Source organism: Carettochelys insculpta, chromosome 8, assembly GCF_033958435.1.
Source record: "Carettochelys insculpta isolate YL-2023 chromosome 8, ASM3395843v1, whole genome shotgun sequence".
Taxonomy (NCBI): domain Eukaryota; kingdom Metazoa; phylum Chordata; order Testudines; family Carettochelyidae; genus Carettochelys; species Carettochelys insculpta.
The window spans coordinates 47,247,071-47,274,602 of record NC_134144.1 but is presented as its reverse complement, the minus strand read 5'-3'; the positions used below and the strand labels follow the sequence as shown (position 1 = coordinate 47,274,602).

Below are 27,532 nucleotides of genomic sequence, written 5' to 3'. Positions count from 1 at the left end.
AGAGTATAACAGTAGCTACTGATGGTACTAAAACAAATATCCAGAAAATAGTACATGAAGGTATCGTTTTTAAAGTATGTGAGGTCACATTTAGATGAGTTGTACATGTTATTAACATAAAAGCCATTGTTTCTATGTGAGATTTGGATTTAAAATTTACTGTGCTTGGGGAAACACATTAGATGGGCAGAGGCAGGAAAAAAAGAGGTTGCTGTGTTGGTGTTAATGAACATTTAAGAGTTAAAGGATGTTCTACTAATAAACATAAATCTTCCTTGCAGATGATTTGGGAGTCACAGAAAAATTTCATTTTTTTAAAAATAATTTAATTTGTCTTACTCCAAACAAGCCTAAGAAATAATGAGTTATGTGATCTAACTTGATATGGGGATTCTGCATGGTGGCAGATTTTATTTTGAATTAAGTCTCCAAGTCAAGAAACATTACATGCTATGAGCATCCAAAGCAAATATTGTAAGTGAATTTGGCTGCATTTTTTTACAAGAATTATGAATGTCTGCATACAGGATGAAGTCTGGCCCCAAGTGATGTGTGGGCATGCAGCCCAGAGGCAAAGCAGTGCTTTCAACAAAAAGCATAAGCAAATCCCAGTGGAGGAAGTCTCCTTCAGGAGCAGTTATTGTCCTACCTTGTAGATGTCCTTGTAGAATCTGAGACTCTGCTTCATTGCTGCTAGACACATATAGGATGTTTTGTACTGGGCAGCTGCTCATCATCCCTAATGCCATTTGGGGTTCCACGGGCTTCCATTTGGCCTCTTGTTCTGATCAGTCAATAGATAGGTCCTTTTAGAGACTCCAGGGAAGAGGCATGGGCTCAGGTGCTTTCATTGTATTGGTGTCACCCAACTTTCTCAAACTCATTGTTTCATGCAACACAGAAAATACAGATGAATGCTTTGGCTCATGTCTGTTTAGGACTGGGGCTAACGGGCAACAGGCAGCTGGGAGAAGACTGAAATGATGCCACTAGTTTAGAGGAGCAGTTGGAAGATACGTCAAGCATTACGGCTGAACTTCTTATTGAAGATGTCACAGCACTGCTGGATCCCAAAGACTGCTACATACACCAGTAATGTATAGGACAGTGGTAGGCAACCTGTAGCCCTATGTGGCTTGCTGTAGTTCCATCTGCAACCTGTATACCCTTTATCTGCCCTCCTCCCACATGAACCTCTTGCACATGAGGGCACTGGAGTCCCACACTTTTTACTTGTCCTTCTTCCTCCCGGCACTTTTGAAGCTCCATGAATCCACGGTTCCATGCTCCACCCCTGCTCTCTCCCGGAGCTCAATGCCGTGAATCAGGTATTTATGGGTGTTCAAGTTCTGAGAGGGGCAGGAGTGGAGCCTGAGTGAATCAGTGGATTCATGATGTGGCAAAAGTGCTGGGAGTGAGGGGAGGAGTAGGAAGTGTGGGGCTTTGGTGCATGGGGGTGGTCAGACACAGGGTGCACAGGCCACAGGAGAAAGCCCAGTGAGCCATAGGCTGCAGATTGGCAATGATGGGTAATCAGGAAGCCTAGTGAGATGGAGGGCCATTCATGTGGCCCACTTACTAGTCTTGTTTGCCCATCACTGGTTTATGAAGACGTTTTTTCTTTTCCCCCCAAGTCAGGAAATTGTGACTATTTCTTGTGTCTAGAGATCTTGTTGCTCTTTGCATGCCCATTTCACCTCAAAATATGGACAAGTGTTGTGTAGCAGCCAGTAGGGCAAATATTACATCGTCTGAAGTCAATGCAGATAATGGCAGTCCATTTTTAATCAATGAGTTTCCTTGTGAACACCTGGCACCAGTACGCCACTATCGACATTGTTGTCTGTGTCTGGATTCCGTTCAAGTGTTGTCTTTTAGCCTGCAACAACCTAAATGGCTTGAGATGTGCTGACTTAGAGACAACCTTATTCCCCATGCCATATTGCCTGAATTCAGCAACAGTGTCTGAACTGAAGCCCTTAAGTATTTAAAAAAAAAAAAAAGTGTTACCAACTACCGCTCTGTCCAGGCTGCTGGCTTCTCTCAGCAAAACTTCTGTCGACAGAGCATGTGTCCAGACTGCAGATCTCTTTGGAGCGATTTGCAGGTCATGAGCATTCTGTCGACATCCCCGTACACCTCTTTCTAAGAGGAAGAAGGGATGTCTCGACAGAGGGGTCAGGGAGTCAGGTTTTCCGACATTTGGTTCTGTGTGGACTGGCTAAATGGTACAAAAGCCTCTCTGGACAGAACGGTCAACAAAAGATACACAAATTGCACTCCGCAATTTGCGTATCTTTTGCCGACAGTTACCCGCAGACTAGACATAGCTTAAGTGTCTGCCCTGAGGGACCACAGACCTACTTCAACCCATCTCATTCCAAAAGAGACCAAATCTATTTACCTTCAATGCATGTTGCAAGGTCCATCTACAGATCACAGCTTTTGGGGAGGAAGGGCTGAAATTTATGAGACAGTGAAGAGCCAGATTTTCATCACTGATTGTAAATTTGAATCATGGTGTTATAGATTCTGAATACTGAAAACACCATGGCTAGATCCTCTAACCAATAAAAAAAAGTTCTGTAGATTACTGGAATTTAGCAATCAGTACTCTGTGTTCTTGTAAAAAGAGACATGATTTCTAGGGCACGTTTTAAGAGGCTCAGTGGATGATGCATCTTTTTGGGCACTTAAAAGGAAAGTTTACGGCAGAAGAGCAGAAGGTAGAAAATAAATCTTGGGTGGATGACATGGTATCCTGGGATGATCAAAAATATTAATCCAAAAAGATTAGCAGAGGATTGTACAGAATGGGCACCATGGTTGCAAATGTCCAGTAACTGAGATGCCACATAAAAAGAAGAAATATAAGAAAAGAGATTATTATTGGTTGGGTAGTCTCTGGGTTAGGAGTTTTAGGTAATTTCCTTAATTTTTGTTAAAGATCTTAAAATCCAGGATGGTGTTTTAAAAATAAATACATAAGGAGCAGTGGAGGGATGGGGGAAAGGGCAACTCTTCAAAAATGAAGAGTTGGGTCTATCCAGCTCATTGTTAAAAGGAGACAAGGAAAGGTCACAATTTCTCCCTGCCCAAAATATTGACTATGGATGAGGGTTCCATTATGGAGTTTTTGCAAAGACTATAGTATACCTTATTTTTCCAGGGCATGGGAAGTGGAGTGAGTAGCAAAGCCTCCATCTCTACTTCACATGTGGCACTTTCAGAGGAAGTGTCTAAGTGAACCTCATCACAGACACACCTCTGAGGGAAAGGGAGGTGTATACAGCCATTGGCTATGTCTACGCTATATCAATCTTGCAACAAAACTTCTGTTGATAGATTGTAGCCATACACAAAAGCGGATCAAAATAGCAATCCACTCCGTCAACAGAGCAGCTGGACTGCCTGACCCTCTCTCAGCAGAATGGGTGACCGGAAGCACAGCAGACAGGGATGTTCAGGGACTCAGAAGATTCTGTCAAGAATGGCATACTGCCTTGTGGGGGAGAGGCAGAAGGCTGTCAACAAAAGTGCTGAGTTCTGCCAACAGTGTGGTGACAAAACGCATTTTGTGGGTGGATGCTCTGAGTTTTGTTGACAAAACCCTCTCATCACGTATAAATATAGGGATTGTGTATGGGAGACAGACAAAATCCATGGACTGCCTATTACAATAACTTCATTTGCATGAATCTGCCATCCTAGTATGGTGCTCTGATGGTCCAGATCAGTAGGTGGCTGTGGTACTGCTCACTGCTGCTGCCATGTTAGGTTGAATCTACAGGGTCATTGAGCCCAGCATGAAGTATCCCTATGCAGGAATAATGTCCATCAGAATTTAACTGCAGCAAACCATTTAACATGAATGACTGAAACTATCCAACAGCTATTGATCATGACTCCAGTACCAAATTAACACCCGCAAAGAAGTTCCACATCCTATGATAAGTCCTCTGGATAATCCAGGAAGCAATTGGCTATTCTACAGTCAACTGAGAACTACTAATTTGCCTTCTCTCCAGTCTGAGTGGGCAGACATGGCATCTGGAAAAATCATAAGTAGATTTTTCTCTTCACCCTCAGCTTTTAAATGAGATGTGTTTTGTGTTCTTCCTGTTTGAACTACTCTAAGTGAAAATCACTCCTACTCCAAAATTAATGACCAGACACAAATCATGAACTGTACTTTAGACACTCCCATAAAGTCAAAAAACAGCTTATCTGAGGAAGGTACTGAAGTAATAAACTTGCAATGAATGTCAACAAGATCTGAGTCTGTATGGGAGAAAACTCATGTACCCCTTTTTAACAATGGTACCTATCAGTTATACAAATGAAAACACATTTTGTATTTAAAAAAAATTTACTACACAAGTATTGGGTTTACTCTTAGTAACATTTATTTTACACTACAAGTAAACAGAAGTTTTGGATAGGATTTCAATTTTTGTTTATGGTGATGAAGACAATCAATGACAGTTGTTTTGCTTGTTGAAATGTACAATAACAATTCTCTTCCCCAGCCTTCTGAGGAAAGTCAGATATACTTTCTCTCAGGGAGATCCCTGCAAGTCTATGAGGCCAAGGCTATTTGAATGAGGGAAGTTCCTTTGGTTTTTTTTTGGTTTTTTTTTAGTGAGGTTTTTGTTTTTTTTTTTTACTGAAAATGTATCTCTGAATCACATTGAAATTTTCTTATGAGAGAGAGGTATATCATATGCTTAAATGTGGTGATAAAACAAGAGACTTAAAAAAAGTCATTACATGTGTCTGTGTGTAATCACTGCTCTGTTGGGATGCAATGAATCCTCAAAGTAAATGCTCCTTTTGATTGTCTGTCTATATTAATCTTTCCATTGCTGTAAGATTGCAAAAGTCTTACGTATCCACATTGGGCACTTGCTTCTACAATGATTGCTTTCATCAAGAAATTTTAAAGTTTGCGAGCAATTTCCAAGGAAAACCTAGTTTATGACAGAGCATTAACTGGTTTGAACCAGTACTTTATAAAATTGGGGAAAAACAACTGCATCAGTCTCTAGGAAGTTCAATAATCATAGAACAAATTTTTCCACTTTGGATATACAATATCTATTAAAATCTGAGGATTAGGTTCAGTCTATCTACTGTATCAGACTTGTTTTTCGGATAGAAAATGCAACATGTGCAAATGGACAGGTAGTTGGAACATGTGCATGCTTCTTTACTGCTTAATGCTTCAAGCCTACAAGTCTGCATTATTGTCTTTCATATATTTGATTGTTTTTAACTTAATATTGAAAACAAGTCACATGTAAACAATTCCTTGAAGAAAATATCAAACATACACAGACATTCCCATGTTCATTATAATTACATATTAATATTAGACGCACTACAGCTTTACTTTTTATTTGTAAAACTTGACACATGTCTTGTGTAACCGTAATTTGATTAGGAAACTAAGCATAATGTGAAGCGATTTAAAACTTTTTAAAACAGAAAATGCTTTAAATTCCAACTAGTTTTTACCACAGTAAATGATGTTTTTTTGTCAGGTGAAAACACTACTGTCATCCCTGATGCCTGGGACATTTTGGTTTTATTAGATCAGGAGTTCTCAAACTGAGGTGATGATCTTGGAGGGGATCACAAGATTACTACATGGGAGTCATGAGTACATACATAAAGCAAACCACTATAAAAGATGCAATTTAAATCTAGCATTTCAGAAAACTAAACTAGCTTTCTGTTGCTATGTTATGTATTACTCAATGTATTGTCAATAACAAAGTGAACCCTGTTCCCAAACAAAATATGAATTTTTATTACCATTTTAAGGAAACTGGCATCTGGTAATGGTAACACAGTAACGGTTAATGGTAAACTGTAAACGGTAAACTGTTTCATATCCTGCAGCCTTGGGATCAGAAGGAAAGTTGCCAAATATTCAAATATTCTGGATAATATACAGGTATACCTAGCAATGCATAACACTAAATAAAAACAAGATTAGATATTAAGAAACAAATGCATGTAGAGTACTTTTTTTTTTTTTTAATACCAACATTAATATTGTATGCTGTAAACTTAGACTGTACTTATTTGTACTGTGGAAAACATTACTAAAATTTACTTAAGGTTAAAATGCCCGTTGAGCGTTCTGGATGATAGAATACTGGTTAAGACAGTTTACTGTACAGTAGACCCCCAAGTTACGGGGGTCGGTTGTGTTCCTCGCAACCCCCATGTAACTCAAATTTCATGCAAGGGAACCAGGGGCAGATCCTTTGAGTTTGCAGGAGCTGGGAAACTGAGCAGCCCTCTAGGGCTGCTCAGTTTCCTGGCTGCCAGAGTGGAGGGGAGCAGGAAGCAGGTGGCAGCTTGGTTTTCTGTCTCTCCCTGCCGCAAGCATGACCCTGGAAACTGACCAGCCATGGGGGAGGAAGCTGGGAGCCATGTGGCAGCCTACCTCCTGGCTCCCCACCACTGGCGGGAGCCAGGCACAGCTTCTCCCTGGCTCCCCTGGGGGAGCTAGGTGGACAGACAGGCAGTGGCGTGGTTTCTCCAAGCACCACCGCAGCTCTCTGCCTGCTGGGCTCCCTCAGCTAGGGAAGCCTGGCAGGCAGCACAGCTTCTTCCCAGCTGGGGGAAGCAGGGGAGAAGCTCCACTGCAGCCGCTGTCTGCCCACTGTGCTCCCCCAGCTGGGAGGCTGGAGCACTTTCAATTTGCACTTAACTCGTGTTAATGTGAGTTAAGAACAAATCGAAATCATGCACACTGGGGAATTACTGTGCATGCAGGTTTGTAATCTTGATACTAAAATGATGGGACTTAAACAACCTTACAGGGCTTGAATGTTCAGCAGTTGAAGAACTGCATTAAACTGCAGCCCTGACAGAATACAAAAGATAAATTATAAACTACTCTTTGTACCTAACAGTCAAATACATAGAATTGTGGTGCTTGGAGGTCTTACACAGGCTACAGCTATGGGTGGCATGTACAAGAGGCAGAGGAAAGGCACTGTCTTCCCAAACTGCCAGTCTAGCTCCTCCCACACTCTGCCCCCAGAATGCCCCCCCCCCATGCTTCAGTGCATCTCTGAGGCTGCCCCAGGTATCAGCTGTACAAAGACTGGGGACAGGGGCAGTGAACTCCACCTTAGCTCCACAGCAAGAGACTTGGGATACGTGTCCTTCCTATGCTGCCCGCTGAGGGAAGCTGGAGCCATGTGCCTTCCTGGTGCTCCAGGACTGGGAAGGCTCATGTAGGGAGCTGCAGGCCTACCTTGGGGTTGGGGAATGAGGGCTGTCTCCTGCTGGGGGCAGGGCCTTGGGGGCTTGTCTCCCAGCCCTAGTTTCATGTACTACACATGGCTATAGCCACCTCAACATTTACCTTATCACCCACTCCTCCTAGCATAATGATCAAATGTTACAGAGAAGTAATGAAGGCATGGAATAGTCCGCAGCTGCTGCTCTGCGGTCAGCAGTAGTGCAGAAGCTAAGGGTGGATAGGAGCACTAGGATGCTACTATACTACCACTCTTCCATCGGAGGTGTCACGGTAATGAGGCAATTCAAAGCAGGCTAATGAGGTGCTAACATGCATATTCAGTGTCTCATTAGCATAACAGCAACCACACAAACAGTCTTCCAGTTGCAGATTGACAGTGAAGATGGGGGCAGCTTCGACAGAAATGCCCCACTTGAACATTCCCTCACTCCCACAGAACTAGATCGGTGTAAGGGAATGTCGAAGTGGGACGCTTATTTTGAAGCTGCCCCCATTTTTACTGTCAATCTGCAATTCAAAGTCTGCACTTTGAAATTCACACAGCTGCCATTCTGCTAATGAGGCACTGAATATGAGTGGTAGTGTAGCAGCGCCCTTGTAGGTCTGCTATGAAAAGTGAAATGTGTGTATGTATGTTATTACTTTACACATACTAGTGGCCCATAGCCACACTTGTTTCTGCACTGCTGCTGGCAGCAGCTTTTTAATTCAGAGCTGTGAGGCTCTAAAAAATGATGAACACACAAGTACCACTTTTCACAGCTAGTAGTTCTGCTGCGAAAAATGGTATCTGTATGTTTAATATCACCTTTTTCACAGTTTGCCAGGTACTAAAAAGTCTGCTGTGATAAGTGATAGACAAAGTTTTTTTTCTGGGTACCCATTCTTCTGCAGTATTAAACAGTAACTTTAAAAAAAATTCTTTGCTTATAATATTTTGATAAGATAGTGTTTGTCTTAATTTTTAAAACAGTGAGAAAAGGTAAACTTTTTGAACAACAGAGCTACGTATTTAGGATTTTAAATGAAAATTAAAAGGCTAAGGGAGGGAATCATACTTAAAGGCTTTCTGGTTGAAAGAGGTCACCAGTATCAAAAGTTTGAGAACCACTGGATTATCAATTCATAAGCAACTTTGTCAATCTTTTTTCATTCTATAGCTAGATGTATAGAGGATTAGTGTCAATCACATACTGGCATTTTGTTCTGCCACGCTGCTACTGAATTACTGATGACTCATCATTCAAATAGTTCTCTGCTGTCCTCTCTAAAATAGGCAATGGACAATATCCCAGTAATGGGGGTTCAGCAGAGGCTACTTCCGAACATCAAACAAGGCTTACATCATGTTCCCTAGTATGATCTTTTAAGGCTTAGCTTGTGTGACTGCAGATGATGGAATAACTTTTTATAAACTCTACCACAAATTTGGTTTAATATGGTGTGCAATGATTTTCACAGGTTAATTACTATAACACCAAAACTAAAAAAGCAGTAAAGTAGCACTTTAAAGACTAACAAAATATATTAGGTGAGCTTTCCTGGGACAGACCTACTTCTTCAGACCATAGCCATACCAGAACAGATTCAATATTTAAGGCATAGAGAACCACAAATAGTAATCAAGGTTGACAAATCAGAAAAAAAATTATTAAAAAAAATTATCAAGGTGAGCAAATCAGAGAGCAGAGGGGCGGGCAGGGAGGTAAGTCAAGAATTAGATTAAGCCGAGTATGCAAAACAGCCCCTATAGCATCCCAGAAAATTTGCATCCCGGTTCAAACCACGTGTTAAATGTGTTGAATTTGAATATGAAAGAGAGTTCAGCAGTCTCTTTCCAATGCAGTGTGAAAATTCTTCAATAAAATGCAAACTCTTGTCATTAACAGAATGGCCCACTCCATTAAAATGTAGACGAACTGGTTTGTGGATCAGGAGTGTTTTGATGTCTGTTTTGTGCCCCTTAACTCTTTGTCTGAGAGAGTTTGAAGTCTGTCCAATATACAAAGCATCTGGGCATTGTTGGCACATCATAACATATGATGTTAGTTGAGAAACATGAAAATGTGTCCATGATTCTGTGACTAACTTGGTTAGGTCTGGTGATGGTATCCCCAGAATAGATACGTGGACAAAGCTGTTAGTGGGCTTTGTTGCAAGGAAAAGTTCCAGGACTGCTGTTCCTGCCATATAGACTGTGGCTGTTGGTGAGAATCCCCGTAAGGTTGGAAGGTTGTCTGTAGGAGAGAACAGGCCTGTCACCTAGGGCCTTCTGGAGTGTGGCATCCTTATTAAAGATAGGTTGTAGGTCTTTAATAATGCATTGCAGTGGTTTGAGTTGGGGGCTGCAGGTATAACATGTTACCCTATGACTTCATTGACTGGTAATTTCACTTCCTATTAATCTTTTCTCTGGATAATTCCTCTTTTAAGTTTCTCCCCTTCCAGGATGCTTGTAACTTTCCTTGTCTGTCTTTGAAATCCATCTCTTCTGAGAGGGACCTACCCTTGCCTTGAATACTCTGGTCTGTCCTCCACACAGCAGCAAGGATAAGTTAACATTTCTTTCGGGTCCTGTCCTACTGCAACTCCGGTCCTTGCCAGCTCACTCAACACCTCTGGCGTTTGCAGCTGCGTGCTACGGCACTTGCACGTCCACCTCTGCTGTAACACTGCCAGAAAACAGGACTTCTCTGCGTTTTACTGCCCCCATGGCTGGCAGGCTGGCTCTGCCGGCTGGCCGAGCAGACCCGCGGGGCTTTTGCCTGAGCGGTGCCAGTGACTGGCACCCGCCCGCCGCGTTCCTGGCCGCCGTGGAGGGGAGGCAGCGGCTCCAGGGCACACACGCATACCGGGGCGGAGGGAAGTTTCCCCGAAGTTACGCAGGGGGTGAGGCAGCATCTCACCGAGCTCGCAGCAGCCACCGCCGGCTACCTCGCAGCGCGCGCCTCGCGCCCGGGAAGCGGCGGCCGGAGGAGCGCGTCGGGGCTCGGGCGGCCCCGGCTGCCCCCTGACTCGGGCCCCATCGGCGGTAGGCTCTGCCCCACGCGACCCCTCAGCGATACTGCCCTGCCCTACCCAGGCCACCTCTCGCGGGAGTTGTGCGCGCCGTGGAAGCCGATTGGGTGTCGGCTCAGCCCGTGGGGAAAGGGGGCTGCTGACGTGCGGACCCCGCACCCGTGCAGCTGCCGGAGCTGAACAGGAGGGGGCCGGAGTCATCCGCTGCGCCGGCACGCGCGGGGGGCGGGGCTGATGACGTAAAGGCACCGCCCCGTACGAGCCCCCGGGGCTCTGATAGGCCGAGCGCAATGGGGGCGTGGCGCAGCCGCGGTTGCGGCTCGGCCAGAGGTGACAGTGCGCCAGGGGCGCTCCCCTCACCTCTCTTCTGCCGCCCGCGCTAGCCCGGGGCCGCGAGATGGAGACGCTTCCTGTGGAGGAGGAGAGGCCGGAGCGGGGCGCGGCCCCACGGGGCGCCTGAAAGCCTCGCTCCCCGCCGCGCCGGGTCCAGGTGAGCCGGGTCCGGCGCGCTGCCCGCAACTTTTTCCGGGGGCCGCCGGCTGGGAGGCGGACGCCGGGGCTGGAGCTCCGGGCTGGTGTTACAGGGCGGTTTGCGGAGCCGGGCGGCGGCAGCGGCCGCAGTAACTTTCTCTCGGGCTTATGCCGGCCGGCTGGGGGAGGAGAGCGGCAGTGCTGGGCTGGGATCAGACAGGGGCCGGCAGGCAGCGCCCGGAGCTGGAGGAGCGCTGCGGCGTCCGCCCGGCGGGGCATAGCCTGGGGCGGCTACTTGCAGCCGAGGTGCCCGTCGGCGGGTGGCTGGATCGAGCCCTCCCATGCAGGCTGAGGGCGCTGCGCCGCTGCTGAGAAGCCGACGGGGCATCGTCCTTCCCCACACGCTGATTACTCAGCCCCGCTGCGGGAGATGGGATGCGGGGCCGGGAGAGCTGCAGCCTGAGAAGGGGCTGGAGGTGCGGAACTGGGCGTCTTCGTCTTCAGGGACATTTATTCTCCCTGGGTGGCAGAGGGAAGGGGGCGTCTTCCTTGCTTAGCTCTTTGATGCGCCAAGTGTTGCCGATAGGCTTGAGGGTTTATGCCTTCATCCCGCTGAAAGCTGCCCCCTGGTTGTAGTACCTTGTGGGCTAGAGAGAAGCTGTGGGTGGGGGAATAGAGCTTGTATCTTCCCCGAGATGCTGCTGCTGTGCAGGAAGCTCAGACTCTAGACAGAAACTGACTTGAGTTTTCTGGTTATGAGAAATTGTGCTATTTAGCTTAATGAACAAAACAAATACATGCGGGGAGAAGGTAAGGGGTGCAGAAGATTGGAAGCGGATTGTTGCCCTTGTGTGCCGACTTCTTGACACCTTGTGTTTTTCTCTGTTTGGCCTTCGTTCTTTTAAATACTTAATGTAAAGATACCATCTGCATTTTTCTTCTTCAGTGTGCAGCAGTTGTATAGTGTGGGTGGTGAAACTCTTAACAACTTAGGCAGATTTCCTAATGGCTGGAAAAAGAAGGGTGAATGTGCAATTGAAATCAGTCAGGAACAAACAAAGAAACAAACTTGTAGAAAGATGTCATTGTAATGTAGGGCTGAGAGGGACCTTGAGAGGTCATCTAATCTATCCCTATGTACTAAAATAGGAACAAGTACACCTAGACCCTCCTTGGTTTATCTGAAACATTCTTAAAAATCTCCGATGATGGGGATTCCACAACCTTTCTTGATAACTTACTCCCATACTTCATTGTCCTTGTAATTGGAAGGCTTTTTCTAGTACAGGTTGATGTGGTTTTCCCAGACACCCCCAGGATTTCATGCAGCTCCTTGTAATAGAGGCAGGTGCGGGTCCTGCCTGGGAGCGTTGGCCAGTGTCCCCGGCCTGGACATAGACCTTCTGGAGCTCCTTCACCTTTGCTCGGACCTGATTTGTGCTGCATGTTAAGGGTGGTTGTGGGTGGAGGGGTAGCCCCATTTTGCCGGCGTAGTGGCCATCTGATTGTAGGCTTTATGGCGCTTCACCTTGCGGTCTTGGAGTAAGCTCCTCCTTGCCCCACAAGTCCAGGAAGCCCTGCACATTGGGCCCGGTCCAAGAGGGGGCCCACCTCTTGGTGCACCAGGGTAACTACTGGGACCCCTCAGACTGCTCCCTTGAGGACTGAGGGGGTCTTGGGACAGCTTGATGCCTGCCATCTGTGAAGGCTCTCAGGAAAGGAGTGGCTGCAAGGGTGCAGGAAATCACTGATGGTACCTCTGCTGCTTCCACATGCTTAGCTTACTGACACAGGTTTTCCTGGGTTCTCTGTGGCTTTAAGAAGGGCTGGAGGCAGGCACCATAGATCGCTGATTGCTGTGGGCAGGCTGTCCCCTGAGACACCTGCGTGGCACCCTGGAAGCCTTTTCTGTCAACTGAAGGTCCTCCAGAACATCCTGGTCAGCTTTCTTTCAGCAGATCTCTGTCAACAGAGGTATTCTTCCTTGTGGGGAGCAGGATATGGCAGTTGACCAAAGGCAGCACTTTCGTCGATTTACTGTTGACAGAGTGCTTGGTAATCGGGATGCTCCCTGGGTTTTGCTAACAAAATGACAGTTGTTGACAAAACCCTCTATTGTAGACATAGCCAAATTCCTCTGAAATCAATGGAAGTTAGGAAACTTTTGTGGTTCTGTACCTCAGTTTAAGTCTTTTCTTCTGTCTAAAGTTAGCCAATAGTAAGAGTTGACTTTGACTCTCCTTTTCTGAGATAGAATTATCAATTTTACAGTGCTGGGATTAGGTTTATATGATCTTCTAGTACTGAGGTTTTCCATGCTGCTGGGGTTTTAATTTGTCAGTAACAAGAAAAGTTGAATAGCTAGGTTTAAAAAATGGCATTAATCAAAGATTGAGTCCAAGATGAATATAGTGTAATAAAGGCCAAAACCTTGTCAGCTCTGTTTCCTGCCCAGGACAGTAGGGCTCAGGTTTTGGTCTCCTCGCCCCAGGGCATGGGGCCTGTGTGGGCTCAGGCTTTAGTCTCCTCTCCTGGGATTGTGCAGTAATTTTTGTTGTCAGAAGGGGTCATAATGCAGTAAAGTTTGAGAACCCCTGCTTTAGAAACATCCTGCGCCTGCTGTAACTTAGCTAAGCATCAACAGAACTGTTGATGCTTTGCTCTTTTTTTCTGAAATATTTCTGTATCTGTGGTCTCCAACCTTCTTATGCCCAAGATTATTTTTTGAATTTAAGGACAACCCAGGACCTGTCCCATTCTGTCCTCAACCCTATTCACTCTACCCCCTCACCCCTTCTCTTCTTGCTCTTCTCTGCCCTCCCTCACTTGTGCTGGGCTGGGGCAGGAAGTAGGGGTTTTGAGGAGTGGGTGGGCTGGGGTTGGAACTGAGCTCTTCACAGTGTGGGACGGAACTGTGGGCTGAGCCTGAGGCAGGGCATTGGGGTGCAGGAGAGGGTGATGGCTGCAAGCTAGGGAGGGTGTTTGGGTTCAGGAAGGGGCTGTGGGTTGGGGCAGGGTGGGGGTGCAAGAGTATGTGGAGTGTTGGCCCTGATGGGGGCTCAGAGCTGGGGCACTGGCTTCAGGGAGCAGATGGAAGTATAGGGTGCAGGGGCAAAGGCTTGGGGTACAGGAGGGGGTTTGGGGTGCTGGTTTTGGGAGAGGGCTGGGGGTTAGGGTACAGCCTCCTGCCAGATGGTACTTAATCCAGGTGGCTTCCAATTGGAAGTGCAGTGAGACTAAGGCAAGCTTCCTTCTTGCACAGGCCTCTCACCATTCCTGGAGAAGGCCAGTGTGCTCTGGTGGCCCCTGGGGTTGGGGAGACAGGGCACAGGGCACAAGACTGCAAGTGCTCTCTCTCTCTGCTGGCACAGCCCCTTGGGTTCCCACTGGCCACAGTTCCCCAGTCCTGAACAATGAGAACTGTGGGGGCAATGCTTCAGGCAGGAGCACTACTCTGAGACCCTTGCCCGCACCCCGGCTGTGAGCCATGGTGGCTGTTTCTGGGAACACATGGGCAGCACGGGTCTGGGGCAAGCGGAGGAATTGGTTTAGCGGCTGCCACACTCCATCATCAGAGGTTGCAATTGACTGGGAGAGCCCCCAGGATCAACTAGTCTGCTGAGATCAACTGGTTGATGGCCACTGTTCCATATGGCATGCTGAGTCTATATTATTTGACATCTACCCTTTTGTTTAACAGTTTAAAACAAGTAAAAACATTTTGGAAGTGCTAAATATGAATAAAAACACATCTTTTCTAAAAACATATTCCTCATAAGACATTGATTAACATTGTAAATGCCATGGAATTTGTCTTATTTAGTTCCATACGTATTTTCAAGATGTATTTGTGGTAGCCAAGCATAGAAGAATACTTAAAGGCAGGTGCTCTGAATGTATTTCTGAAGACCTGTTGTATTCTCCTGAAGCATACCAATAAGTCATGCAAAAGTCACAGCATCCAACTATAGTGAGGGTTTAGAATTACATAATACGACATGACTATATAATATTCTAAATGTACTAATTTGCAGTTAACAGCTTTCTTATTTTGGTAACATGACACTCCCTTTTAAGCCCATTTATAGCTGCAACAAAGCACACATTAATGAGTAAATTTTGATATGGGGATGGATTTATTTTTTGGTAGACAGGAAATGAACAATTTTTCTTCATGATTTGTAATTCTGTTTTTGAGAGCTGTTTCTACAATATATTCTGTTTGGCAAGTTTCAGCTCCACAAGCCTCGATGAAGTCCACTTGTTATTTGGTAACTTTTCCTGCAGTGTTTTTCAGTTTGTAACTAGAATGTTGAAAGGAATGTTTTCTTTTTCTTTTCCATTTGGTCTGGCTTCCGAGTGGCTTGGACCTTTGGTTTAGTTTGATCAACACTATTGCACCTCTATGTGCCTTCAGCCCACTAATCAAGTATCTCAGTTTCTCATCTATGATCTTGGCTGACTGACTTCACCAGAAGGTGCATTTCTACTCCTGGGTATGTAGCTGGTTAGAAGATGGCGTGTGCCTTACAGCAGGGAGCCAGGGGAAACTGTCATGAAACGTTGGATGTGGTGGTAACTGGGTTCACATGGAAACATTTACTTGATTTCTAAGGCTCTACATAGCCAGCCCTGTTTTGGTGGCATTAGCCCTCCAACTATTTCTTTTAAAATTGTTGAATTTGTAATAATTATTTTTACTACTAAATACAGCCATTTGTGGCATTATATACCTTTCTATTGATCAGTAGACTTATTATGAATATGCTGCTAGGCATTTTGTGTATACAGAAGAAGACAAATTGCTGCATCTACTTTCAGCTAATTATTTTTTAGTTATCCTATACACAGAACAATGAGATGGCGTAGCTTGGGCTGTCTGCAGGTTGGCTGTTTCTATGGCACTGTGGAACTTCATATTATTTGTACGGTGAACTCTATAAAATAACAGAATTGTAAAAATTAGTTGGGAGATCCTCTGGTGCGCAATTTATAACAGTATGATCTATGTTCTTTCTGATATTTCTCGTCTGGCTTTTCCACAGGTCATGACCTCAGTAGCTGGCTGCTAATGTACCATTTTTTCCCCTGTTTGTATAAGCAGTGCACGTGGGGTACTGGCTTGAATCTGTCAAGCTATCAACACTGTGTGTGTATGTGCTTATTCAAATGCATCTTTGCAGAACACTGAGATGGAACCTATAATCTGAAGAGCTGAATGAAGACCTCACTTTTGCAAGGCATGCTGTTAAATTGAAGGTGGAAAAAATGAATCAGCATCTTAGGAAAGAATCTGTTAACCATTTCTATTATGTGGGAGGGCAGGGTATATAAGGAGGCAAGGTTCAGGAGAAGGATGTAACCTGTTTCCCATTTACTGGTTAAAGCAGTGAAAAAGGCCTCCAGAGATTTTTGCCTGGTATTTGTTTTGTTTTATTTTCCATTGTTTGTCTTTTATAGGAAACAATACACTGTGCCCTGAAGAAAGGCCTTAAAATGGATTTGGGTGTGGAGATTGAATTCTTTCCTTGCCTGGTGAAATAGTTCACTATCCCACAATGTCCAAAGGCTAGAAGTCTCAAGTGGCCTAGACTAACTAGACGAGACTTTGTCTACTTGAGTAGAGGCTAACGTTTGCCAGTGCTGTGGGGCTAGAGATGCCAATGCATTCTTTTGAGGCTTGGAACACAGCTGCTTGTGTTGACAAGTTAATATTTTTTCTGTCCCCAGTTTTTTCAGGTCAGATCTTGGCAGCATCCTATGCTGTGGGGGAAGAAACTCTAAACATTCTCATTTAGCAAGAGCAGACATAGTTTAGTTCTAGGTGAATATCTGCTGATGTAAACTTTGAGCAAGGGAATAAGCAAATATATATTTTGTTTAAATTTGGGGCTCTGCATGTAATATCACGTTAGTTATATAATAGCTGGGGGGAAAAATAAAATATAGGCTGACTAGGGTAGGGAAGGGGAGATCCCGATGGTGAGGTCTATCAGAATGTGTAACAGATTTTCAAATTGATAAGTATCTGTGGGGTAGCCATGTTAGTTTATATCCACAAAAACAATGAGAGGTCCTATATAAGAGCATAAGTTTTCATGGGTAAAGACCCACTTTGGCCGCGTCTACACGTGCACGCTACTTCGAAATAGCGGCACCGACTTCGAAATAGCGCCCGTCACGGCTACACGTGTTGGGTGCTATTTTGAAGTTGAAATTGACGTTAGGCGGTGAGACGTTGAAGTCGCTAACCCCATGAGGGGATGGGAATAGCACCCTACTTTGAAGTTGAACATCGAAGTAGGCACGCGTAGACGATCCGTATCCCGCAACCTCAAAATAGTGGGGTCCGCCATGGCGTCCATCAGCTGAGGGGTTGAGAGACGCTCTCTCTCCAGCCCCCGCGGGGATCTATGGTCACCGTGTGCAGCAGCCCTTAGCCCAGGGCTTCTGGCTGCTGCTGCTGCAGCTGGGGATCCATGCTGCATGCACAGGGTCTGCAACCAGTTGTCGGCTCTGTGGATCTTGTGTTGTTTAGTGCAACTGTGTCTGGGAGGGGCCCTTTAAGGGAGCGGCTTGCTGTTGAGTCCGCCCTGTGACCCTGTCTGCAGCTGTTCCTGGCACACTTATTTCAATGTGTGCTACTTGGGCGTGTAGACGTTCCCTCGCAGCGCCTGTTTCGATGTGGCGCTGCCCAGCGTCGAAGTTGAACGTCGACGTTGCCAGCGCTGGGGGACGTGTAGACGTTATTCATCGAAATAGACATAGGCTTTGTCACATGCAACTTCTTCAGATGCATCTTTCAAATTGATGTAAGCCTCATCATTTGGACCTCTAAAATCTGGCTTGTGCATCACATACAAAATATATTGTAAGAGATAGAGAGGCAAGACAGGTGAGGTAATATCTTTTATTGAATTGACTTACATTAGTGAAAGAGACAAGCTTAAAAGATTACCTCACTCACCTTGTGTCTCTTATATATTGGGTCCAGCATGGCAACAACAACACTGCAGAGACTGTAATGAATAGTCCTGCATTGGGAGGAGAATTGCTTACAGGAGCTAATAGGTCTTTTCTCACTCTAATATCTGAGTTGCAGATGTGAGTTTTAAATGAAGAACAAGTTTGACGTTTAAATGTCAAGTAGACTCTCAGGAGATTGGGGGAGGGGAGCTAAGAAGAATCATAAGACACAAAATGATTTGATTTTAGCTAGAAATATCAAATTCTAATTTTGTCTTAGCAAATGTGGAAAAGGCACTGTTTTGAGTTCTTGATAAGTTGTCAGTTCCACCATAATTTGTGCAGATAACAATTTTATAAATTAATGAAGTACTTGTGGTAATCTAATGATGCCTCATGCTGTTTCTCATCTATTCCTGTGATACTTGCAGATTATTAATGTAGGGAGGATTGGTTTCATAGTAATTTAAACATGATTTAACTTTGAAATAACTCTACAAAATACATTTTACTTTGAAATACCATAATTTAAGAAGATAGGATTGCAAAGTAGACTTAATGCCAAACTACTTGGGAAGATTTCTGGGATCGTTGTTTTGGTTTGTGCTTTGGCAGCAAAACTGGTAAAGTGTAAAAGACCTATATCACATGCATTGTAACACTTTTTAAAATATGCTACACAAAAACTTAATTCTTTTTTCTACACATGGTGGGTTTTTTTTTTAGCTTGTGAGACCACCTTTTATGGTGTCATGACTCCAATATACATATACAGTAGACCCCTGAGATACATGCTCTCGAGTTGCTGCTGCCTGGTTCTCGACTCCCCTCTGCTCACTGGAGCTGGGAAACTGACCAGGGCTGCTGCCCTGGTCAGTTTCCCCGCTCCTATCACTGGCGGCAGCTGAGAGCCTTACCCTTGGCTGTCACCACTGACAGGAGCAGCTGCTGCCCCTGACAAAAGCGGAACGGCAGAGCCAAGACTCAGGCTGCTTTCTGTTCCTGAGAGGAGAGGGAAAACTGATCAGTGCATTTGACTTATGCAGAGAGTTGTGCAAGAATGCAACCCCTGTGTAAGTTGTGGGTCTACTGTATTCTGTGCTTTTTTTTTCTTTGTTGTCTAATTGGGAATTGTCACTAATGCCAAAGTTAAATGCTTCTGTAGAACTTGGCATAAATGGAATCTGTGACTCCTGCCTCTCCCAGCAGTACTGCAATATTATACATTCTTTGCACTCTGCATCTTCAGTGAATTGCACAATAGCCTGAAGTGGCTGATAGCCACATTCATTCTTCAACTCTCCTGGAAAATAAACTGAAAATCCATCCTATGGCCTTGAGGTGAGAAACGGGACTGTCTCCTGCACCTTGTGTAGTAGAGTTGAATGTGTAGACTCTGCCTATTTCTCATGCACTACACCAAACTGAAATGGCTCATAACCTCTGCTGTGGAATTGCATGCTCCATTCCCTTAATACTGGCCTCAAGTGCCTGGGACATCATTATAGGTGTGCTCCTCTGCGACCAAAATCTAAAGCTGGAAAAAAGGTCTCATTGACTGGAGGTCAGTATTGGGAAGCTAGATACTAAGGCCTATAGTTGCATCTGGTATTTCTACTGGTTCTCTGGGTGTTCTTAGGGGTACTTTTAGTATTGAACGCTGCTGTGTGGAGTAGTTTGCTGGCATTCTCTGTGTTGATTTGGGTACTTCTCCACTACCCTATTTTACAAAAAGTGTTTTTTGGAAATTTTGGGTGGACAATGCTACATGATCTGTTTGTTTTTTGTTTTTGTTTTGGTTGTTTTTGTTCTTTTTGGTGAAATGATGCAGCGTTTTCATGTACACCCTCCACACAGCTACTACCATACCGGCTCCTATGGCTCTTTTTTGGCCCCAGTGGAGGGAGAGTGATTAATTATTGGAAAACCTGCAAGGATTAAGTGACAGAATCACTTACTGTTGAAGTCTGGATATGGCAGTTGGCAGAACTGCATTAGTGCATTGAGGTAGTAAAGCTGCAAGAACTAGAAGACTATAGCCAGATTGGCATTTTTGTACTTAAAATTACTGCAATCTTAAAAAGCAGCATGTCTCAGCTAAGTAATGAAAAGACAGGAAATAAGACGTCATAAGGGGTGGGTAATGAGCTATATTTATTCACATATTCACCTTTCTATTATACTTTTAGTTTTGAGCAACATATACAGTTGTTAATACATACATTTAAAATATCAACCATATAGAGAACTTCTCTTCCAAATGGTATTTTTTTGCATTACTGTGGTGCATCTTGAGAGTGTGGGGTAGGGGGGTGAGATAGGAAGAATCAATAGGTGTGTGTGTTTGTAATATCAAAGGAGAGTGAATTTCAGGGAAGCATTAAACAATAGGTCTCTGATATGTATAGCTTTATATACTCCTCTGTTACAAAATGTATACTTTAAAAAGAACCATTCAGCATAGCTGAAAAGTGGTGGTGTCGAAATCCTTCCTTTCCTAACTTCAATTCATTCTACTTATGACAACTTGCTGTTATATTTATAGTGTTTTGGTGGTTTGTTGCATCTAGCGTAAGGATATTGATTATCTAGAACATATTGTGACTTCCAATAGCCTGTTGGAAAGCAAGCATACTTAAATATCTCCAAATAATGGTGCATACTTTCTTGTTTTTTTCCTCTTTGGAGAGGAGCTGAGGTAACCTTTATCTAGTGTTCCTCCATTTATAAATAACTTAGCTCTTAAAGCTTTGCTACCATCTGGTAAAGTGGTATCTCCTCTTAAACCTCTTTAAGATTACACTAAACCAGGAGAAATAACTGAGCTGCCTCTGTCTTTCAGAGTATAAGCTTTTATGCTTTTACACACCACCAAGAATCCTGGAAATGGTGGACCATTTGTTCTCCTTGACTGATAATTGCATGCTATTTCCCATTAACTCTCAATATGAAAAAGCTTTTGGAATACCTGAAAGGTTCTACCTTTTTGGTTTCTAAATGAGTCTGATGCAGTTGAAAAGAATTTTGGAACAGTTCTGAAACCAAAACTATAAAGACATGCTGTGGAAATAAAAATAATACAAAATATTTTTAGTAAATAATACAAACCTCCTGGGCTCATGGAAATGAAACAATATGGTATTTTGGAAACTTAGCAGAATTCCATAAAAGTAGCCACCCTGGGTGCTAAGGATAGGACTGCTGTTTTTTTTTGTTTTTTTTTGTTTTTTTTTTTTTAAGCAACCACTGTGAAACTGAGGCTCACAATCTAGCTTGAAATAGATTCGCCTAAGAAATTATCCCACAAACAAAAGGACTGGTTTATTGCATGTTCGGGAGAGTAGAGAAAAACATAAGTAAAAACACTTCCTGTAAGATTGATTAATTGGAATATGTTTCCAGTACGCAGTAACACTTGTCAACATTCCAGTGGGCTTCTAATATAATCAAAATAGCTGGAGATGGGAAAACTACCTGCTGGATTAATTCAACAATACATTGGCTGATTTAAATTTACTGCACTACTTTGTATAGTAGGACATATAGCATTTCACCAGAGATTCTAACATCACTTTTAAGAAATGAATGAATAGTACTTTTTGTACCCCAGAGAGGCTGTTTGATATTGGGCCCAATTTATGGGTGGATAAAGTAAGCTTACAGAAGGAACAGTTGGTTTATCTGAAGTGATAGGCCTAGCTTCTTGATGGTACTTAGTCTTCTAATTTCCACTGAAATCAATAGGAGTTGAATGCCTGAATACTCTTGAGGATCTGAGCCAGAATTTCCGGGTTGGAACTTGAACCCATGAGGCCTAATTTCAGGTTTCTAGCTCTCAGACAACATTTCCCCCAATACAGTGGGCTCCAATCTTCTAATGCCCAAGATCCCCCTTTCAATTGAAGGACAACCCAGGATTTACTCTGCCCCTTTCCTGAAGCTATGCCTTCTCCATCACTTACTGCCTCCCACCCTCGCTCACTATCATGAGCCTGGGGTTTGAGAGATGATGCAGGCTGTGGGCTGAGACTGGGGCAGGTGGTTGGAGTGCTGGAGGGGGTGTGGGGTGCAGACTCTCATGGGGAAAAAGTTTGAGTGCAGAAGGGGGTTCTGTGCTGGGACAAAGTGTTGGGGTGCAGGAGGGTGTGGGCTGCTGGCTCTGAGAAGGGTTCAGGAGGTCGTTTGGGGTGCTGGTTCTGGGAGAGGGCTCGGGGTGAGGCTTGGGGTACAGGAGAGGGTATGGGGTGCTGGCATAGCCTCTTGCCAGATGGCCCTTCGTGCCAGGTGGCTCCCAATTGGCAGTGCAGTGGCGAACACAGGGGCACTGGAACTGTTTTTGGCATGGAGGTGCTGAGCTGTACCCTTCCACTACTGTCCATGCCCCTCACTGCTCCCTAGTGCTGGGCCTGGCAGTGGCACACTGCCAGTGGCTCAGCAGGAACTTGAGGCCAGCAGCAGAGACCTTGGTTAGCAGTGGGCCCGGCAGTCCCTGGGAGTCTGAGGCATGGAGCTGGGGCATCTATGGAATAGGTAGATTATTTTATTTATTTATTTTTTTTAAGTCCGTAAGCTCATTTCCAGAAATAAGGGAAACTGGTATGGGGGTCGCTCAACAAATCTGTCAAAAGTTCAGGCTTTCTGCAGCAAGGTGTGTGTGGGGAAGGACGGGGGGGAAAAATTCTGTGAGCTCTAAAACTGAAGGAATCTGCACTCTGTGTTTAAAATGCGTCTTTACTGATGTTAATGTGTCACATGTGTACGATGTTTGGAGCTCAAAAGAGAAATATTGTACAGAAATATTATGTATTTTCTTTTGTTTAGGAACTTGTCCTTAATTGAAACACAAACTGACTGAAAAATTGTAAATAGTCAGGATTTATTCTTAATAATATAACTTTCCAAATGGCTGAATAAATCAGTCTCCAAAAACAATTGAATTGTCTTCAGCATTCTGTTCTGGAGATTTATTAGACAATTACAGTATAGCTAATGAGGGTTCAGATTTTTAACCTGGACTCTTAAAGTTTTATCTTCAACATGTACAGTACAGGAAGTCTGTCAAGAATTATTATAGAATATTATATGAAAATACATGCATGTGGTTCTTCCTCCAGCTCAGAGATACTTTATCACTTTGAAGGACATGAAGAGTGGAGTCTTGGTTCTTATCTGTTAGTGAATTACAAATTCTATCTGAGGTACTTAGTCTATTAAGTACTAGAATCTGATGCCAGTTTACAGCATGCACTGCTACATAGATTAAGATAAGGTTCTACATTTGCATAATAAACACAAATATCCTGAATTATCTTTGACTTTTTTAAACTGGGGAGCAGACTTTTTTTCTTTAGAATACAGGCACAATTTTTTAGTCCAAGTGTTGATAATAGAAGATAAATATAGTGCCAGAATTAATTTTCCATTACCATTCACCGTTTGAGTACAGTTTATTGCATAAGCTTTGTTGGACCACATGTAACCTTCACAGTTAAGGAAAAAAGTTCGGTAGAGTTTTGAGTGGCTTCTGCATGAGAGAGTGTTAAAACTGGGGCGGGGCAGGGGGTGAGGATATTTCATGCAGCCCAATATGTAAAAGCTATGCTTTTTCATTATTATTTTTAACGTAACTAAGTAAACCTAATTGAAAAGACCATATATTTGTTACTGAACACACAGTGGTTCTTCTGTGCATCACAAAAGTAATTCTAATCTCCTCCATACTAGTAGAGAGCTGGGGGGAGACCTAACCATATGAGTCATCAGTTATCTTTTTAATAAAGATATCTGTTGATGCCCATACGTTTAGAACTGGGGCATGTGGAAAAACTAATCAGATGTCAAGTAAGAAATGGTACTTTTGGAGCTGTTTCAAATTTCAAAATTATATTTAAATTTGTACCATCTTTGTCTCATGAGTTCAGAGTCATGTGCGGTTAAGCTTAGCCACCTTATACTTAATGTTTTTTATTGTTAATTCTGTTAATGAAATTCAGCACTATTGCAAACTGTTTACTGGTCTTTGGTCACATAAAGTTGTGGGTGGGGGAAGAGTAAGTATACCCATGTGCAGTGTTGTAGATCAGTGCTTCTTGACTTTTTTTATAAAGTACGCCTTTTTAAAAAATATATGCATGTATATACCTCCAAGCTTGTCTCGCATATCTCTAAGGGTAATATGAGGTCTTGAAACAAGTGCCATTTAACTTTTCCAGATTACTGTCCCATTTTGAGGAGTCAGATTTGTTTTGCACACACCACCAAATTTCACCTCATTTAAAAACTACATACTTACAAAAACATGAACAAATATCACAAGAGATTATTACTGAAAACTTATGGACTTTCTACCATCTGATTATGAAATAAATGAGTTGGAATATAAGTATTTTATTGTATTTACATTTCAGCATAAGGTATGTGATGCAGGAAAATATTGTCCGAATGACCGTTGAGGTTGTACTGACTTAACTAGTAGTTGTGTTTTTTTTTTTTTTTTTTTTTTTTTTTTATGTAGCCTGTTGTAAAATTAGACAAATATCTAGAAGATTTGATGTACTCCCTGGAAGACCTCAGTATACCCCTTAGGGTATATGTACCCCTGGTTGAGAAACACTATCGTAGATAATATATATATAAATGAGAAAAATAAATGTAATAGGTGCTTAAGTTAAACCAAACCACCATCAGCAAAAATAAAATATATGCTGGTTGGGCCGCAAATTTCGGTCATCTTAAATGCCCATATGCCTGTTTGGGAACACACTCAAATATTTTTAATTATTACATTATTGTTTAAATATTTTTAAAGAGAAGCAAACCTGAGCAGTTGTTCATGAATCTTAGAGTATATTATGAAAGATTCAAGAGGCAGTTGTCCCACTCTACTTGGCTCTGGCAGGGCCTCAGTACTGTGTCCCAGTTCTGGAAACCACTCTTCAGGAAAGAGTCCATAGAGCAACAAAAATGATAAAGGGCTGAAAAAAAAAAACCTGAGCATGTTTAGTCTCAAGAAAAGAGGACTGAGCAGGAGACTGCTGAGAATTCAAACATTAAGGACTATCAGAGGACAGTGATCAATTGTTCATGTCCGCTGAAGAGATGACAAGAAGTAATTGACTTAATCTGCAATAAGGAAGGTTTTTAGGTTACATATTAGGAAAAACTTTCAAAGTGTAAGGATAGTGAAACATGGGGATAGGTAACTCAGAGGTGTTGTGGAGTCCTACTTCACTGAAGGTTTTTAGGTCTATTTTTACTCGTATTGGAGAGGTAGCCGTGTTAGTCTGTATCTTAAAAAACAACAAGAAGTCCTGTGGCACCTTATAGACTAACAGATATTTTGGAGCGTAAGCTTTCGTGGACAAAGACCCGCTTCATCAGATGACCCACTCACGCATCTGACGAAACGGGCCTTTGCCCACAAGAGCTTATTCTTGTATTTTTATTTGGCAACTCATCAGTAGGGGAAGGGCCGGACTTTATAGCTTCACTAGGCACCTTCTAACTCTACATTTCTATAGATGTGTCTGACTAAACACCTGTGGCTGGCTCCTGTTAGGGTGTCGCCAAATCATTTTGGGTGTCATCATAAATCATTTTGTTAGTCTTTAAAGTGCTACATTTTCTGTTACTTTGTTCTGTTGGAATACAGACTAACACGGCTGTCTCTCTGTTACTATGGCTCGTGTTGGTTAACTTAGTCTTGTGGAGTTTGTGCTATGGGGTTATTGTGATGTAGATGTTTAGGCTCAGGTTTGAGCCAAAATTCTGCTCCAGCTTGGGTGTGGGAGAAGTAGGGTGGCAGAGCTCAGGCTCTTGGCTGAGTCTAAATGTGTACATGAAAGGCTGGAGCCCAAAAAGCCTGCATCTGCTGACACATGCCAGCCACAGGTGTTTCACTGCAATGTAGCATACCCTCTACTTCTCAGGAAAATTTAAGCAGCTAATTGTATGCCCAGAGTGAAAAATTAAGGAGAGGCTCTTATTCCTTACAAGAGGTGGTACTGGGGGCTCTCTAAGTCCTCTTCACCATCATTGTGATTCTTCTAGTGGCTATTTAAGTTCTCTTATGTGCTTTAAGAGTCATAACTTAGCGTGAGCTAAAGATTCTCCTGCTTTTCCCCCCACCCCCAACACTTCCTCTTTTTCCCTTTTCTCCAGTGGAATCATTCAGTGGTGGCCCACTAACAAAGGTATATACAAAGCTATTTGAGTCATAGCTGAATTGTAAGATTCTTGGAACAAAGAGTGTCATCTTCTTTATTCTGCAAAGTTATGAGTATGCTGACACTAAAAGAATATAGAAGAGGGACTAGATAAGGGCAAAGCTAGAGGAGAAAACATTTCTAAAGGGTCATTGTCATTGCTCGCTAGCCTAAAATCAGGATTGCCAACTCTGGTTTTGTTTTGAGAGAGGCATGTTTGAATGCATACTTCCTCAGGTCCTGAGTTATTTGTGTTACCCAGAGAAGATGGAAAATGTATTTGCTTGGCTACCCTCTTTTTGAGAAGCCAGTAGGTTCCCCCTGCTTCCCCCATCATGAAGGTAGTTTACCCTAACTTTCTTTAATATAGTTTTTTAAGCAGGTTAAAATTTAGAACTCACACTGGAGCATGCTCTTCCATATGAGAGCTCTCTAAATTGTCATTTGTTTTTGGAAAAAAACATGTAAGTAAGTGCTAATCCATGCCATATTTTATTTTATTAGGCTCTCAGTAAGGTATCCAGCTGCTGAACATTAGGACGCTGCTTTTGAAACCTGGCATCAGTATAGGAAGTGTCCTGTACAATTTCCCATCTCTGCATGGAATGCTGTTTGTAATGGTAGGTGTGGAAGTTTAAATTTAGACTCTAACTCTGACGTGTTACAACAGAATGATGAATAGTTTAATCTACCAGCCCAAACATACTCTTTTTTTTTTTTTAAGGCAGTATTCCATATAGGTAGATGGAGTATCTTGGAGCACTCTTCCTTCAGTGACCTCTGTTGCTAAAGTGTTTGTGACCCTGCCGCTGGAGTTTAGGCTCTCTGAAGAAGTGGGTCTTCCCATGAAAACTCATGACCTAATATACGTTAACTTTTTAAGGTGCTACAGGACTACTGGGTGTTTGTCTTTTGTGTTAACATATTTCTATGTAAAATAAAATTACAACAGAGAGAAAAACTAGAATTGATCTCTTTACAAAAGCAACAGGGGAAAAAAACTTTGAAAGATGGGTTAATGCTCCAAAACAGATATTCAGCTGCAAGAAAAGCAAAATTGCTTAATTTTTAAAATAAAGCAAAAGCATCTCATCATTATATGTTTTGTATAATTTTTTTACCTTAAGCCATGTATTCTTGTTAGGTAATGTAAATATTATTTTTCTTTTATTGTAGTGGATGTGCTCAACATCACTTCTATACTGGAATTTAACTGTGTGGCTTGGATACATCAATACAGCAATAGCCATCAATACAGCAATAGCCATCTTTACTCAGTGTGTGAGCTACAAACCAAGGCAAGAAATGAGGAGATTTGTCTACTGCAAGGTGGTTCTTGCCACTTCTCTGATGTGGCTGCTCGTGGATGTCTTTTTACTCTTGTACTTCAGTGAATGTAACAAATGTGATGACAAAAAAGAGAGGTCCCTGCTGCCTGCTCTAAGAGGTAAGACTAAGGTACAAAGGTCACAGAATTTGTTCTGACCTGGACCTTGTGCTGTTATGGAATGCATTACTCAAATTTAAAAACAAAATATCAGAATCTTAAACATTCTGAATCATATTACTGTACACTTTGATCCTCCTT

The 27,532-nt window shown here is 43.1% G+C and overlaps 1 protein-coding gene across 2 annotated transcripts in view; it reads left to right on the top strand.

Moving 5' to 3' along the window:
• Positions 1-10,647: 10,647 nt before the first annotated feature.
• The window catches only part of GALNT13 (polypeptide N-acetylgalactosaminyltransferase 13), a 341,581-nt gene continuing 324,696 nt past the window's right edge, over positions 10,648-27,532 (top strand). Inside the window, exons 1-3 of one of the 2 annotated variants that reach the window (XM_075001618.1) lie at positions 10,648-10,793; positions 26,449-26,564; positions 27,121-27,391. In XM_075001618.1, coding sequence (XP_074857719.1) covers positions 26,550-26,564; positions 27,121-27,391 — 286 coding nt within the window. In that variant the 5' untranslated portion in view covers positions 10,648-10,793; positions 26,449-26,549. The remainder of the gene's footprint in view (positions 10,794-26,448; positions 26,565-27,120; positions 27,392-27,532) is intronic. The other variant, XM_075001619.1, reaches the window with a different exon arrangement.